The sequence below is a fragment of the Rhodnius prolixus genome, unplaced genomic scaffold, assembly GCF_049639745.1.
Source record: "Rhodnius prolixus isolate KJV_2025 unplaced genomic scaffold, Rpr scaffold_11, whole genome shotgun sequence".
NCBI classification, from domain to species: domain Eukaryota; kingdom Metazoa; phylum Arthropoda; class Insecta; order Hemiptera; family Reduviidae; genus Rhodnius; species Rhodnius prolixus.
In genome coordinates, this window is record NW_027411625.1 from 12,474,198 (window position 1) to 12,491,948 (window position 17,751).

Sequence of the window (17,751 nt, forward strand, 5' to 3'; positions counted from 1 at the left end):
CCGTAGGAATTGGCCAGTCAGCCAATGCCAGCGCAATGAGAAATCTGTCGTGGCACCCTCTTGTTGGGTCACCATATCCAGTCCTGTCTGTTTGATTAGACCAGAGTCTGAAGAGGGACACCTGGGTAAAGCAAAATTTTTCTACTCACAAGTGCCGAACATATGGTGCCGTTTATTTTTCTTTCTGTAAAACTTTAGAGCTGTGCATTGATAAGATCAGTCAGCAGCCATTGGCCTATCGCCGAATGGCTTCCCAGCCTGGAACGGCATGCCGCAGTAAACTTACGCGAGTGTCCAATAATTAACTTGTTCTCTGGCTCTGGCCTGTTGTATCTAATTTGACTGTTCCTTCAATTTTTTTTTTTTTTTGTTTCACTACATTGGCACTTTAGTGTGACGTAAAGGCTCAGGTCCTTCGAACTTATCACCCAGTTTTAGACTGCCAGTCCTATTAATCAGACAGTCAGTAAAATCAGCCCTGCTAATCAGACGGTCAGTAAAATCAGTCCTGGTAATCAGACAGTAAAATCAGTCCTACAAGAGAAACCTGGATGTCTTATAATCTCAAAACCGAAATGTATTGCAACTAGCTCTGCCTGAAATCTGTGCCCAGTTATCCTAGTTCTCGATAATACCGAAATATCCATTATATTTTAGAATACAATTATTTTGTTAACATATTCTTAGAAATAATCTTATCGAAAGTGATTGCTTTTATCCTAAATAGAAAGGCTGTTTTACAATGAAAAAGTAATGAATGCATTTATTTCTAAAACTAAACACTAAGACAATGAGGATTTCATCTTCAAAATTCAAAGTACCAAGATTGCAATTATTGCCAGTGAAAGTTACAGCACTGAGGGTGGTACTTAATTAGTAGACAGTTTTTATTATATTCAGGTGCTAGTTTTGAAGAAATTGTACCTTGTAAGCAATGAACTCAACGTAATAATAGTTGTAATAATAAGCTGAAGATAGTGGTGTATTTCAAAATGAGTTGACGCTAATGATCAAAAAGGGGTTCAATTAAATTGGATTTTTGTATTTCGAAATTGGCTTATTTGTAGTATTGAGAAAATTATTGGCTTGGCATTTTGCTAAATCAATACGCTGATGCCTACTGTGACAAAACCATGTTTTGGTAATTTATTTGTTGGAACTTCTCTTCTGGTTGTTTGGTTCGACTGGCTTATTAACCGCCGTTAAATGTAAGCAAACTATTACTACCACTGAGTTTCAAGATCCCTCTGATAACTAAACTTATGCAGAGATGGTCGGGTAATTTAATGCGAATCCAGTCACTTTCCAAGTGAACTTAAGTGTCACGATTACCTATATTAAGTTAGCCCAAAAGTCAGTGACCACTTGCAATTTTTTCTAACTTATTGAATCCAATATTTTAGAAGTCAGATAGGAAAATATGAATACAAAATACTGTTATTGACTAGTGCATTTTCTGCAATTAGCGCTTATATTAACATAAAAAGTTGCATTGTTATAAAATAAGGGAAAGACAAAATTTAAAAATGATGCAAAAAAAAATCCAAAACCGTTCAAAATTTCACGGTTATATATATATAAAAACAGTGAAGTTGTATTACTTCCTTTTCCTCCTGATAATCTCTGATACAACACACCATTGAGTTCTCTCACAAGCGCTTTTACTCACTTCTGGTCCAGTTTAATTCCATTCCTTAACTATTTCTTAAGCTCTTTTTTGTTTCTAATTCTTCTTGCAATTACGGCCTACAAGTGAAGTATGGAAAGTATAGATCTATTGAAAAATAAATTAAGTCTAGAATCCAAGTTATCGGTCACTCACCATTTTATTTATCTCTTAAAATTATCAAGTGCACTTTCCATGTTAAATCAACAAAGACCTACCAACTAATATTCAAATTGTTTATTCATCCGAATAATAAAATGTTTTTTTTAAGGTGCTTTACAATCTTAATCAAATTTTCTGATTTTAATTTATCAATTATTTTTTCCAACACAAATCCATCCGTCAGATTCAAATAAATTCTGCGAAGGTTAGTCAAAACCCTATGCCATCACAATCCAGATGATCTACTGAAGCACCCACTAGTTAGAACAACCCTTCCCCCAGTCTGTAATTAGTCTTACGAATATAATGAAGGGCTTATGAGCAAAGAATGATTTTTCTTCCAAGAATCGAACTCTCAGCCATACAGCGCTTCGAAATTATGCAAATGTAAAACGCCATATCATCTTCTTCCTAACAGGGCCTTAACAGGATGTTCACTGTCAGGCCCATGCAATGCACGTATTTCTCAATCTACGATCAAACCGAATGGCCTCCCGGCCTTGCGTAATACTGCAGTGAGTTTGGGCGAGTGTCTGCAATATTCAGTTTTTTGATGGCCACACTGGCAAAGCAACTTGTGATGCCATAAAAGGGTTTGGTCCTTTGAAAACTGCACAAAACTCCTCTTCCTGGAACAAATGATCTGCCGCCTCATTGCTTCTATATCCCGAATGTCTGAAGACGCAGAAGAAAAAGACCGGCAACTAATTCTTTTTAGGAACTATAAGCAGTCCCATATAAGAACATAAGAATTCATGTAATTTAATGGTATGTAAGGCCGCCTGGCTATCCGAGAAGATAACGACTCTGGAAATAATTTCCCGTTTCGGCAGAAAATTCTCCGTTGTGTCTAGCTGCGCCAGCTTAACTAGGCTTATCGAAATACCAAATTTGAGTTTAGTTTCCTATATCACGGCTCTCACTCCTTCCTCTGTCAAGTAGTCGTCAGGGGACAACACAGAGTCGTCTGACACTGGCCATTCAAGTCTCCCTGACCTGTATAAGAACTTTGAAAGGCTTGCCAGAGCTGAATTTGGAACTTTCCTATCTGAGAGAACACCTAAAACCGAGCAATCCCAGACGGGCCAAGATGATCTACTTTGCCATTTGCTTAGGCTGAAGCTAAATTCAGAACAAGCTCTGTCCTGTAAGAAAGAACGATATTTTACCAATACCCAAGTACAGAATTGTAGGAAATTGGGTTTAGATTTGACGAACAATCTTGCTTCAAATTTGCTAAAATATATTGGTCTGCACGTAGACAAATAAAAGAAAGAATTGATTTTAAAACTACTTGTACAGATTTCCGATATTTATTAAAAACTTTTCAACTCACGGGGTTTTATACTTCCATTGTGAAAAGTAAAAAACAATGTCGTCTAGAATGTAATACTTTCACTTTAATTACTTTATTATTATTGTATTTAATTTACGGAACGTCAACAGATGAGGATACTGGCTCTCAGAACTTTTTTCAAGGCACCGCCGGCTTCCGGCCAGTGTTCTCTTCTTTAAGAAGAGTACATACATCCTTACCCCTTCGAAGAGAAGATCTAAGGGCAGATAGCTGGATTCGTACACGGGATTTCCGCATTAGTACACGAACTACTGAGATAACCCCACCCCTCAATATTATTGCAATATTTTTTATGAAATTAGAACTCAGGTACATGTGTATATCATGAAATATACCTCAGTACATGAAATTTTTTGATAAATGAACAATACTGAATGACTGTATTTAAAATGTATGTGCCATTTATTATTTACAATTATTCACTGTTTGAAATCGGTGTCGCTGATATATTTGACAGGAATGCAGTATTTTCCTGAAAAAAAAAATATATATAAATATAAATTATTGCAAAAAATATATATGACTGCAGGTTTTAAATTGTACTTACTGAATAAATAAAAGAAAATCATGCTCAAGTCCAAAACCATAAAAACTGGTTAATGTGCATTAGTTAGCTGAAAGTTATTTAGTGAACTCTGGAGTAAAGTAATATGGTCTCATGTTTTGTGGACTAGAATTGGCACATGTACATAATCTGGGACAACCTTAGTAATAAATAGTGTAGTCCAGTTCTGTTGAATGTGTTCCCCAAGAAGATCTTCTTTTCTGAGTAGATCACACTAATAATTTTGCCCTCCGGAGAGACGACGTGTAGCAATTTTTCTTTTTTTTTTTAATTGTAACAAGAGGAATCACTTTATTAGTCTGTCAGAAAAACGGAGGAAAATTATTGGCGTGATCTGGTCGCACAGTAAAATAATGTTTCTCCCTGAGGATAGTTCATAAATAAGTAATTGGCATACCCCAGAAAACCATATTAGCTGAATCAAGATGATGTCTCTTAAAAGAAAAAAACAACCTGCTTCTGGTACATAAATTAAAAATGGAATGATAAAAGATAATTATTAAATTGTATAAACGCTTTGGTTAAGACGTTTAATATAGCTGCTTAGAAGAGGGTCATTTTCCTAGTAGAATGGAATGTTAAGAGTTGCGGCTACTGGTAAAAGGTCAATTTACGACAAAAAATCATAAATCACCATCATAAATGGAAAGTTTCATGACCCAAAATTTTATTTAATACTTTATACTATATGAAAGTAAATGAGTGCCAGGCTAGCCTCTTCGCTACCACTTTAACACACTTGTTAACCTGTTAACTGTTAGAAGAGAGTTAGTACATACCCCGGGATGGCTACCGTCATATGTCCTCACCGAATAAGCCTCCGGCAAGCTCAGGAAGAGCAGATTAAGCAGTTACAGCCAGCCAATATTAAAGCACAGTATCTATTTACAATGATTGTACAAAAATATTTACAATAACGTATATACAGAAATATTTACAATAACAAATAATTCACAGAAAAGAATATGTACAAACATTAGGTCCTTAATAAAGCGAAAGCAAGAGTAATTCAGGATAGATGCAGGTAGTGAAACTAAGAAGAGAAAAACTATCCACAGTAAATCAAAGATAAAATAACAAAAAGGAAAGCGTTTAAGCTAAGAAGACAGGAATCATAAACAAAATTAAAATTTGAAGCACATGCTCTAGTTAAGAGAAAGCAGGTAATAATAGTTTTTGTCATGCTTCTTTAGAAGCGCTAGCAGTCCCTACCAGTTCTGCCAACCTACACGGTTATACTTCCCCTCCTTTGGAAGCGTGAGACCTCTCACGTTGATCTCGACAGCTTCAGCTGTCCTGGATGTCAGGTGCCGACGTCGTTGCTATCTCCGTCCTGTAGCTGGAAGGCGTTGCAGGTTTCCCGCAAGAAATCCTGAAGGTTCCCTCATATTTAGGTGCCGGTTTAGCCGCGAAGCCTCCTGCTTCTGAGGAGAGATGACATGCTCGTCTGAGCACTAAGTCGCCTTCCTTGAAATGAGGGGCTCTCCCACACAGGTTATAATAGTGGCCCTACTTGGTACTCGTCTTCCTCAGGTTCTTTTCTGCCATGTAACCGGAATTCTTTTAACTCTTCCAGGTAACCAGAACAGAAAGCGGTAGTCGAAGAGTTTAAACTACCGTCTTCCTATAATGAGTATTAGGGGCCTCTCATTCTCGTCCGAAATTTAAATAGGTGGTACATTCTAAAGAAGAGTGCCAGGAAGTATTGAAGGCAAACACAAATTCGGGTACATAACATTTTAAAACTAAAATATTTGCAGTTTCTGGTTGGTGAACACCAGAATATAATTTTCTATGAACTAAGAAAGCTTTTCTTTAATATCAGAAATGCTTTACTAAGATTACATTCAAAATTTACCTTCTTTTCTCTTTACCCAGTAAGTGCAGTCAAATTTAACCATGCACCAGTCGTTAAATGTTGCAATAAAAAAAACTTCTTGCATCTAGATAGCAAGCTTCCTGTAATATAATGCAAGCAAGCATTCATGCACCAATTATTTCGTAACAAGCCACAAATTCATGCCTGGCCTAAAACAGAGAGTGCATTAGAAGGCAAGAAAAAGTGAATCACTGTTCTTTTTAACGTACAGGCTATTTTCATATTCATATATTCATCAATGTACATGTAGATCAAATAAGTTTATCAAATAAAAAAATAATTAATAAACAAATAATAATAATACCAACATGTACATAATGTTCCAGCTTTCTCGCCAAGCTCTGCAAGATACAATTCCTGCTCGGACGGCCCGCTTGGTGCCAAACATGTCCCAAAATTTTATTTAATTCTTATCCTCCTCGCCAGCATTTAACACTTGTTAAATGTTAGAAGAGAAAGTCAGTACATGCTCCGGAATGGTTATCGTCGTATGTACTGGGTGCTCACCAAATAAGCTTAAGGCAAGCTCTGGTAAGAAGGACGGGCCCATGCAGTAACAGCCAGCCAATATTAAAGCATAGTGTCCATTTACAGTGATTATACAGAAATATTTATAATAACACATATTTAGAAAAGAATATGCACAAACATAGGCTTACAAGAAAGCAGAAGCAAGGGTAGAAATGCAGGAGAGATACAGTTGGTGAAACAAAAAAGTAAAAAACTATCCACGCAAATCAAATATTAACTAATAATAAAATAAAAAGTAAAGCGTTTAAGCTAGGAATAGGAATCATTTAAAAAAAAAATTAAGCACATGCTCTAGAGAAGAGAGAGAAGGTAATTATAGTTTTCGTCAGGGTATGCTTAGCAGTACCCACCGACTTCGCCAATCTACACGGTTCCAGTTAATTCCAAAAAAAGTGCATGCCATCCATGAAAGTATGTATCTATGCAGTATGCTGATACATAGATCATTCATCTGCCAAAGAAGCTATTCAGCTTTAATTGATTCAATCAAGGGTAATAAAAATATGTAGTGCTAGATTAGTAGACATGGACAGAGCATTTGATAACCTTTGACGGCACAACTTGTAAGTTATGTCAGCCATGGCAGATTTGAAGGTGAGATCAAACGAAAACGTTGTTTACGAAAATTAAAACATGTGGGGATGTCAACAGGGCTCGATTTCGGGTCTTCAGTTTCGAAAACTAGTCTTTGATGATTTACTTACGAATTATATGACTGGGGTGAGTATTAAAGTTGTCTAGGCGGATGATTTGGTCCGGTTAGGACGGCGGGTAGAAGTTCAGAATTGGAATCTAATTGTTCATGTGCTCTGGAGGGATTTGTAAGATGGTGTGCAGCAAATAATCTTTAAGTGCCACTAGATAAGGTCTTAACTATCATTTTCAAGAGAAAGCTTGCACAACACGTCAACCTTTTTGTTCTGGAAATATACCTCGTTTAGATTAAACGAGATTGATTTAGAAAGTTCAAACAGCTCTGAATTACAGTAATATGGTCACATGTTTTGAATTCAGGGAATGTTCCTTTAACTGTTTCGAGTTTATTTTAGTAAGCTCGCGCTATTCTGGGGTTATTTAATATCATGTTATGTTTTTTGTTAGAGAATTGAGGTACGTTCACAATTTACTACAGTTGTTGCCCTACTCTGGCAATTTTTCTCAATTGGATAGATTTTATTAGTTAGCTAAGATGTATTTAGTGAGCTCTCAGTTCTGAAGTAAAATAATAAGGTCCCATGTTGTGAGGGACAATTGACACACGTACACAAACTGTGGATATCTTAAAAATATATGCAGTCCTATTCACGTAATGTTCTTTAAGAGATTCCTTAAGAGAGTTTATAAGTTAGCTGAAATTTATTTAGTGAGCTACATGTTCTGGGCTGCAGTAGACACACGCTTGTTTGCTATTGAAGTTTACCTGTTAAAAGTTTTTTGATGTAGTCTACGTGACTTCCTTGTATTTGAAACTGAATGCCTTTTTTACTGGGAACTTGAAGTAGAGTTGTGCTAGTAGCAAGAGCGTGTTGGCACTCTCTAGAAATTTCTTGTAGATCAACACCGTAAATCTCAAGATTGTCAATTATGGTCACCTGGAATGGAGAAGAGAATTAATGTAGAGTTTAAAAAATATATATGGCAATTTTTCTAATCTGAAGGATCCATAAATTCGTACTAATAAACGAATGTCTTATGTTTTTGAATTGTCATTTTACTTTCTCTTATCGCCCCGTTTACAAAAAAAGAAAATAAATTAAAATAGAAAGGAAAATTACAAAAAAAAAAAAAAATAGACGATAATTATCATAAGGCCGAGAAGAATGTGATACGGCGGCGTCCAGAACTTTAGACGCCTTCTCTGACCAATATTATTAAAAGCTTTACTTACCAGTTACTGACTATTTAGATTACTTATGAAATGGCTGGGAAACTGACTAAGCAGTTTCCCTTGATCTTTCGACTAACTTTTTCCTGTCCTTATTACTAGTTATAATACAAGTGTTTATTATGAACTATGTACTATTAGGTTTACATTGAAAACCACAGAATTTAAAGAAAGGCAGAGCCAAATAAATTTTAATGCTTTGTTAACTACACCAAGCACTAGTACACAGTGAAAAAATCTAGGAACTTCGACTAAACTTCAATTTAAAAATAATTTCCTCTAGAAAAAAAAGAGAAAAAATAAGTAAATAAAAGTGATGCTAGTAAGAAAATGAACAAATTAAATAAATTACTATAAAGATGTTTCAACTTGTTTCACTATTGTAAGGTTGGTTCCTATTTTTATTGCCTTTTGTTTCTCACAACCATCGTGGATTTTATTATGACGTATTTTATTTTTTCCTCTATTAATGGGGCCTATTCACCACCACAGACACAAATAAGCCCACTAAGTTGGTGCTCCATTTTAAACTCACAATAAAACGACGGAATCCTCCTTAAAAGGTGCTATAATTTTTTTTTCTTTCTGAAGCTTTCCTTCCGCCTGGTGGTTTCCACTTCTATACTGGATCCTGCTTACAATCCCACGAACAGGTTTTAGTGTATTCCCTACCAAAACTGTTAACCTTCTCACATACCTCTAGAGCATCTATTTCCTAAACTTACTTATATTTTGTACATCAAAAATTAAAACTAATTTAAAATTAACGCTTAAATTAACCTATTTATTATTATTGTGGTGTAACCTATAGTCTAATCTAAACCTAGCCACAAACGCTCACACGTAACTGCTTGCTAATTCTCACCTCACTTAGCAGGCAGCAAACCAGCCCACTAAGAATTTACAGGGTGGGGCGCATAAAAATCTACATCTTTTCCTGTACCAAATATATATTTTTATAAAGTGGTCTTGGAGTTGGTATTACTAAAAGGCATCTATTTGAAGCTATTGGAAATGTTAAGAAGTCTAATCAACAAAGAAAGACAGATAAAACTTGCAATATACAGCGAAGATAGTGAAAATTTAACATGGAAAACAAATGTATGTTTTAAGCTAGATAGCTTAAATGTGATATTTTGCTTGAATCAAAGGTGCTTACTGGGAATGCCACAACAAGATTATGGCCATAAACGATCTCCGGAAGTGTTACTTAACTGAAGAAAACGGCTTCTACGATTTTTAATGTTTGTTGCACTGTATTGTACAAACGAATAATTTTTCTAGTTTCTCACAGTATCACCACCACAAATTGGTCCTCTTAACAAGAAATTGTCAACTCTTAATATTATTAAAATCATTAAAAACAATGAAAGAAGAGTGGGTTGGTGAGGCACCCTGCCCTTTTTTATACCAAACATTCAACAAAAACATTTAACAAGCCATTTTAATATTCTGGGGTGGCGTTCCTAGTGTGATTGTGTGAAATATTATCCTATTCTGGAGCCTTTCTGCCTATTCTGGTAGCACACATAAAAGTTCTTCCATGTTGAAAGGTTCATCCGTTTTAACATTTTGGACGAGTGGACTAGCGTACTGAATTCTGTCTATAGGAACTTGTACAAATTAAAACTCAAATTTTTGAAATGGAAGTTTTTTGTAAAGGAGGTAGAATATTATAGGATAAGACTTAATTAGTTTAAAATTAGTTTATGATGAGCGTGGTAAGTTCCCTTCCAATCAAGTTCGGATTTTACTGTTATTCTAGATACTTTCAACAGTCTAATTGGTGTGCTGTTAATAAAAGAATAATTAAAAATGTAAAGAAATACGTTTTAGAAGTTATACTCCGCAAAAAGTGTCACTTTCAAAATGAAAGCTGTTTGAACTGAACACACTATAAAATTGTGGAAAAACCAAAATGACGTTTGCCAATGTTTTATATTTTTTTTATGAAATTCCATGGGTTAGTTTCGGAATCTCTTATACTATCTCTCACAGATTTCCATGTAGAAACACCCCTAAAAATTCCATTAAGATGGGTTCAGAGTCTTAGAGCAGTAGTTGTATTGTGAAAGCCTTTTTTACAAATCTGCCTATATAAAAAATTTATTCCAGCAAAAATTGGAACGAAATTGTAGGGAACGTGAGCCTCCCATCGTAGGAACAGTGAGCACAAAATAAAATTAATTCATATAGCAATTTAAATTACGTAGTACATCAACGTTAAAATAATTTAACAATTATCCAACTTGCAAAAAATATAATTTAATCATACACATACATAGGCTGATTATGAACTTATTGGACCGAACCTCCAACAAAGTATGTGTAAACCAGAAGTATTCTTTACGAATACTAATCTTGTTTAGAATATTCATAAATCAAATAACTGTGGTTTAATAAAAAAGAAAATTCTCCAACAAATAATTAACGCCAGGCATATAAGGTAACGTCAAATGCCCTTAATAATGGGAGATATTTATTTCTAGTTTCCGCTGGCCTAGATTATGAATCAATCTAAAACTTCAAATCATTACTGGCTGAGGTAAGAAATCAATTTGAGAAAAGAACAATACCTTTTTATTGCTACTCCTAAGACGGGTGACTATATCTACACTTGGAATTCGTCCTCTTCCCGTACTAACTAAAATGTCACATTTCCGAACTTCATAATTATTGCCCATCAAGCTTAAAATTTTCTCAATAAGCGTCTTCCAGTTTAGTTTCTTAGTTTTAGACTGTGTGATCTTAGACAATACTGGATCTAACATCACCAACCTAGAAGGAAATAAATCACCATGTATACCCACAAAAAAAAACTATGTATGTACTTATATAAAGAACAGAAATATACAATCTGTGAAAGTTACTCTTTATTTGTCGAATCTTGGAGATTTTCAGATTTTACATATTCCTTAACCATCTTCCTAATCTCTTGAACTGTAAGGGTATCATTTTTTCTAAAATACAAATAAAAAAATTAAACAATTCAGTTTTGCAAACATTAAAGAAATAAAAATCAAATCAAGTCGTCTGGAGCAAGTTTGCATTAACAGGACACAATTCATCGCCGACATATTATGCAGGTTCTACTAGCGTTAATTGCCCACAATACACTAGTCAGATGCCCACAACATGATGTGTATCAATTGGTTAAGGTGATTAAAGGACAAGCTCTACTATGTTTATTGCAGATACAACACTAGATTTATATCCACAGCATAAACATTTATCATCTGGAAGTAAATGTAGGACACACCTCACTGCAATCTTAGTGTCGAGGCTGTAATTAATTGTGTTAGTGGTAGAGTGAATACTAAATTAATATCCACTTATCCAAGTTCAACCCGTGTTTTAGGCAGTACAACTATTCTCATGGATGAATATACTTAGACATATACTTTATCTTTCATAAGTCAGTACGCTACAATATTTAAGCTTCATCCTTACGGAAAGGTATGTGCGTGAGCTCATTCATTACTAAAGCACCCTTAATTGGTTACAAAATAAAAATAAATAAAAAAGCGATGAAATATTTGACTATCATTTAAATCTCCATTAAGCTTACTTACTTAAGTCCAAACTTGTTGAAAAATGTCAGCACCGCAAAATTGACAACATAATTTTCACAAACTTCTATACGCCCTATTGGTAACTCTTCTACAGTCGTATCTGCAACAGTTACTTTTTTAAATTTGCTCCTATATTCTTTTATTTTTTCATGTTCTGAATTTATTTCAATTAATGACTGCACATTCTGGACTGTTTGCAATTTGATGACATTATCTTTTTCCATTTGGGCGAGAAATGTGGATAATTTTTTATTTTTTGTCTTTTTAATATCGAATTCCATATTTGAAGGAAGATTATTCAACATGTAATTTTTGTAGAATAAGTTAGTTAATATTGGTAAAGTAGGTTTACTATGTGTCAATGCTGTCAAAAATAGATTCATCAAGATTTCATCTGGTGTCAGTTCTTGTTGGGATTCTTGAACTTGTTCAATTTCTCCGGTTGTATTCTTTATCTGATCACCTGGTTGTTCTGACAATTCCAATTCTTCTACACTATCGATAACTTTTTCTGATAGTTCATTAATTGATATCAAAGGGATCTGTAACTTTTCAGTAACCATTTTACAAATAAAATCCCCATAGATGTGTAGAATTTCTACGCCACGACCTCGACCATGTGTAGACATAAGTTGGCTGCTCATTAGACAATTTCCCACGGCAATTGCTGCTTTGTTGTCCAGTGGGTGTATGCTTGCCAATTCATTGCATTCTACCTGTAAAATAATAAAAAAAACTTCATGACTTGATACAATTACTTTATTTTCTCTAAATTTACAATTATTAGGGTGTAAAAAAAGTTTGTTCTTTTGTTATTTTATTTAGTCAAATGACCGTTAATATAAACAACGTTAAAATTTTACTTTCGAAACTTAATATTGATTACTCACAGAATTTTAACTGCATGAGTTTATTTTACCGTAGAAGAGGTGAAAGCAGGTGGTATAAAATTATTTGCCTCCAAAGAACCAAGGGTTCAGTAACACAAAGGTGAGTTGATGTGATTTAAAATAATGGATTAAGCTTTAAATAATAAACTGTAAATCTAAGATTTTTTATAGCTATTAAAAAAAAAGCATCTAAAAAACAGACTTTTGTTACACCCCAATATTAATAAAGTGACCAAGAGCAACGCTGTAAACCCCAAAAAAAACAAAAAAAAAATGTCTCCTAAGAGCCCCTCTCCAAACCCAGCCTATCTGCCAGCAATATCCTTCAGTTCCAAACTCTCAAAGTTTTCCATTGGGAATAAACCAAAGATCTAACCCACTATAGCTCTCCTGATCAAACTATGCCCAGTGTTAGCAAAAAAGGCACACTTGCCTAGATAGTAATGAACAGGTTATTCCAACTACCTCAACATAATTATAACTTACTTGCCTTCCTTTTTGTTCACATGGCTGACCACTCACCCGTAGGTGAAAGTGAATTAGCTAGTCCTTCTGATATGTAGAATGAATCTCAGGCTTACAAAGTAAACAACACTCAACAACACTGGTACAACAATAAGCTCACAGTGCTTGCAGCGTTGATGATGTGTGCAACTATTAGGCTTTTTTAAACTTGTTGCCTTGTGCAGATATGACAGTTGTTCCTTACTTGTCTCTCCTCATAAAGATAATCGTGAGAGTTATTGATCTTGGTACCTTTCAGATTTCCAGTTAGTTTTAGCATCTCCAACTTCGATAAGCAATTAACTTGACTAAACTAGGTCTTGATGCCTGCTTTGGCCCGATTTTTCTGATGAAATTTATATCATGCAAATCATCATTAGCGTTTAACGCATTCTGAAGGAAAATCATCACCTTATGTTATAAACAATAGTATCTGGAACGTTGTAGAGTATTAAATTATTAGCCTCATTTTCTCTCCGTAATCCTCAAAGACATGTTTTGAAGTATTTTGAATTCACTATTCATATTTTTATTTTCGGGTCTCCGTACATACCATCCATTATGTAGACAAACACTTTTATTTGCTCTGGAAAACACTGACTTTCAAATCTAAAGTATGTATTTGCTTATTCATATCATTCTTTATTTTCTCTAACATGTTTATAATATCTTTAAAACCTTCTGCCATTTTTAATTAAAAATATTATGAATTATTTTTTAAAAAGTTGGTTAGGTCCTCAGTGCTGGACAATATCTTTGATTTTATCTCTAGTAGTATGCATATTTATTGTGTCCCTACCGGTTTATAAAAAGTACTTTGTATTTTCTTATTATTATAGTAAACAATTATAAATAAAATTATCCCAATTACTTCTACAAAGATATTTTGGCCGTAGTCTAAAGGGAATGTCTGGGCAAGAGAGACAGAGATATATGTTTCCCACTTCCGCACAGATTGTGAGCGCACCTATTCTGTTGTACAGATGATGAATGAAAAATTATATATATGTTTACCAATTCTTTGTCACATAATCCCCTCCAGTTTGAAAATCTTGAGTAATTATTCTAACACAATTATCGTCAAAACTGTTCGAATAAAATCGACAAAATTTCACGATATGCAGAATTGCCCCTTAATAATAAAATAATAACCATCTACGACTTCTAAAACACATAAAAAAAAACCATTTTTATTTGTATAGAAAGGCAATCCTAAGCCATCCAAAAGTTTTCTAGAGCTTGTTAGGGGATCATATTCTGTAGCTTCTGTTAAAAAAATACGGAGTAAGTGAAATCGGATGAACAGTACTGCCTGCAAGGGTGGTATGAGAGGAATATAAAATTATGGCTCACAGATAGGCTCAAGTTATAGAAAATGATACACTATATTCCCTCCAGCTTAATAATGAAAAACCAACCATTTTTTCGTTGTAACACGTAAAATACATAAATTTTGTGTCACAATAGTACAATCCATGTTTATATGCGGTATACATATTAAGTAAATGTATTATTAATGCTAAAAAGATTACCTGACCATATGGAGCAGCACCACTATCATTCTTAAGTATGCCAGGGACCATCAGATCAGCACCTTGAGCCAACTTTTCGATCACAAAATATGATACCTTAAATCCATGGAGTAAATTTGGAAAGTACCAAAGAAAATAGATAGTAGGTACGATTCTGTTATTTACGTCTAAAATTAATGGTAATCCATTGCATAAATAGACATAAATACTTTCACCTTGAGTAGTGTGAATTTTGGCCTGATTTATTGACTCTTTGTGGGGTAATACAGTCTGTAATTCTGTGTCGCTTAGTTGGACGAATGATTTCAAAATCGTAGCATACAAGCGCTTTCTATAAAATGCAAAGAAAAATCCATTAATATAGTTGAATTTTTGAATATAGATATATAGTGAATGGCCACATTGCTCTAGCTACATATTTTGTGTGAAACCACATTCAGAGACGGTGACAGCCCTTTGAATTGTTTATTCATCTCATAAAATGTTCCTTAATGTGGTTTGAGTTTATCAGTTACTGGAGATTTAGTTTGTGGTTGTAGTCCAGTGTTCTGGACTACAATATATAATTATGATTTGTATGAAAACTGAAACAAAATTCACCAAGTCTGAGGCAACCCTTAAAAATGGTTATTAAAATAGGCTATTAAAATTTTCTACGAATTCGTTTGAGTTTATTTTTTAATGAGATTTAGTTTGAGGGTTCACAGTACTCTGGGGCTTACCGTATCACATGAACTTCATAAGTGGTAGCGTATCAGCGATAAATCGTATAATTTAATTAATAAAAATTAATAACGTTATCAATGTGACTGATGAGGCAAGCTCAAAACGACTACTTACCTGTCACTACTCTTCAGCTGGCAATTGCTTTTAATCTTAAATTCCCTTCGAAACATGGTTTATTCAGCAACAGCACTAATGCATAGGTCTAGAAAATACAATATTTCAATATTAGGCACAAAAAATATAATAACTAAGCACTATTATCCATTAACCCAAGACAATCTCAGGGTACGCATTGCAACAAGTACGCAATACACTCGCTACTATGTGTATTGCCCACTAAGTTTGTGCTATCTACCACCGTTATACACTTCAATACTAAGTGTATTATCCATTGCATTACCTCTACATACCATTAATAGAGCTAAGCCTGGACCGTCTTACATATGATTGTAGCGGGGTATTTCCTTATCCACTTCATAACGATACTTATTTTTGTTTTATCTACCGTTAATTTAACTTTTACTAAAGCCTGTTCCGGTGAGAAGGCCTTTTGGCTAATTAATGAAATTATAAGCTTGGTTTCTCTTAACATATATCAGTGACCATATGTGGCCTTGTCACAACTAACCAAGATACACTATTAGTGTGGCATTAGCTACAGAACTACAGGATACTTTTTCTGCATTCTTTACGTTTAACTGTTCTCTATTATCTTTACTCCTGGCTCTAGGTTTTCTTTCCAGTTATATTTTTATGTTACCATGCCTATCCAAACGCAGCGGATTCTGCTCAGCCACCAGATATGCGTTCAGCTGCGAAATAAGCAGGTATAGCTTGCCGAAACAAAGTTCTGGTCAGGGGAAGTGAATCTTTGGAACCTTGGTTGGCAGCCACTTAGGGGATTTGTAACCCTGTCATAAAACCTTGGCCCTCCAAATCAGAGGTTGGGATAGAGGCTAATCTTCTTACTCTTCAAAAACTTTCTGGTTACAAAACCTTTAATAAAAAAGAATAACCGAAATTGCTTCTTACAGCTCACTGTCCGGTGATAGTGTTATCTACAACGAGAGAACACTGCCAAAGGCCGGCAGTGCACTAAAAATAGCTGCGGGCGCCAATGACCTCAGATGTTGGAGCGCCTTCAATCATAAAATAAAATGAAAAATTACCAAAATGATTCAAATGGAAATAGACCAAGAAGCGGAATTCAGGAATTTTCATCCTGCCGCAAGTATGAATTTGGGGCAAGAATTATTACAGTACGAAACTGATTTTTTTAGTTTCGCAGAAATAAGATGGAGAAAAACTGAAATAGTTCTGTTAACCAATTATTCGGTTATTCAATAGTGACATTGCGGCAAATATACTTTCATATAAGCGAAAAAATTAAGACAGTATTACTAAGTTTTTTTCGGTAAATCTATCGGCAGAGTTATGGAGATGTTTGTCAATGGAACTACGGTAAGTTTTCTTGCGCCAAACGGAAGATGCAAACCCTATGTTCAAGAATATTTTAGGAAATTAGATTCTTTACAACAGAAGTTTTGGTAATACCCCAGAACGTTTAACTGATGCCGGTGACCATCGGTCTTAGGCAAGGTAATCCATTATTACCAGATATTTTCAATAAGATACTGGAATTTGCTGTTCGCTGCAAACCCTCATTCTCAAACCCTGTGGGTTACATATATAATCGCACTACCCAATGCTTTGTCTAGGTAGACGATTGCTGCAATTTATAAGTCAACACCTGCTGAAGAAAGTTAAATAAAATTAGAGCGGAAGCTGCCAGATACAGGTAACAGGTAAAAGCAGTAAAATACAAGTTCAAGGTCGAGGATGTGATTTGACTATCTTTTGGAGGAGAAGTACTATTATAAAGCGAAAGATAGGTTTAAATACTTAAGGTCGTTTATGGTAATGAGCAACGATGTCAGCGATAAAATTCGAAACAGGCTTGCGGCCGGAAATAGTTGTTACGTTGCCTTAAGACCAACGACCTCAGAAAGAAGAACATCTCTCGAGATACCAAATTAACCGCACATAAAACAAATCTCCAACCTGTAGTTATACATGGAGCAGAGATTTAGTTTCTCACTGTAGACATCTGAGCACCGTCTGAATTGTTGGGAGAGACGTGTACTAAATCATTGGTCAAATAGTGAAAAGAGAGGTGTACTGTGCAAAGAGATACTCGGAACTAAAAGAGCTCTTTGTAGAGGAGAATCTTGTGAAAAGATCTAAACTTTTTAGGTTAAGGTGGTTAGGACACTTGTACCTTATGGAGAGAGATCATGGTCCGAAGAAGGGCATCTAGGAAAATACCCCAAGCCCGACTGCGCCTTCTATGGCTCAAAGATTGGGGAAAGAGTTGGGACGAATAGAAAAGCAAAAGGGAATGAGAAAGACTTTAAACAACCAGTAAGAGCTTTCATTAAAGGAGGCCAAGGTCCGAAATATAATTGAAACTGCATGGACCGTA

The 17,751-nt window shown here is 34.9% G+C and overlaps 1 protein-coding gene across 4 annotated transcripts in view; it reads right to left on the reverse strand.

Moving 5' to 3' along the window:
* Positions 1-3,560: 3,560 nt before the first annotated feature.
* eIF2D (eukaryotic translation initiation factor 2D) overlaps positions 3,561-17,751 on the reverse strand; it is a 28,395-nt gene continuing 14,204 nt past the window's right edge. For 2 of the 4 annotated variants that reach the window (XM_074138383.1, XM_074138384.1), the window contains 7 exons: positions 15,384-15,471; positions 14,544-14,874; positions 11,618-12,333; positions 10,916-11,005; positions 10,622-10,823; positions 7,581-7,752; positions 3,561-3,657 (listed from right to left, as the gene is read on the reverse strand). In XM_074138383.1, the coding sequence (XP_073994484.1) occupies positions 3,605-3,657; positions 7,581-7,752; positions 10,622-10,823; positions 10,916-11,005; positions 11,618-12,333; positions 14,544-14,874; positions 15,384-15,439 (1,620 nt within the window). In that variant the 5' untranslated portion in view covers positions 15,440-15,471 and the 3' untranslated portion in view covers positions 3,561-3,604. Of the gene's footprint in view, positions 3,658-4,528; positions 4,632-7,580; positions 7,753-10,621; positions 10,824-10,915; positions 11,006-11,617; positions 12,334-14,543; positions 14,875-15,383; positions 15,472-17,751 lie in introns of those variants that run through there. The other 2 variants (XR_012461460.1, XM_074138385.1) reach the window with 2 other exon arrangements.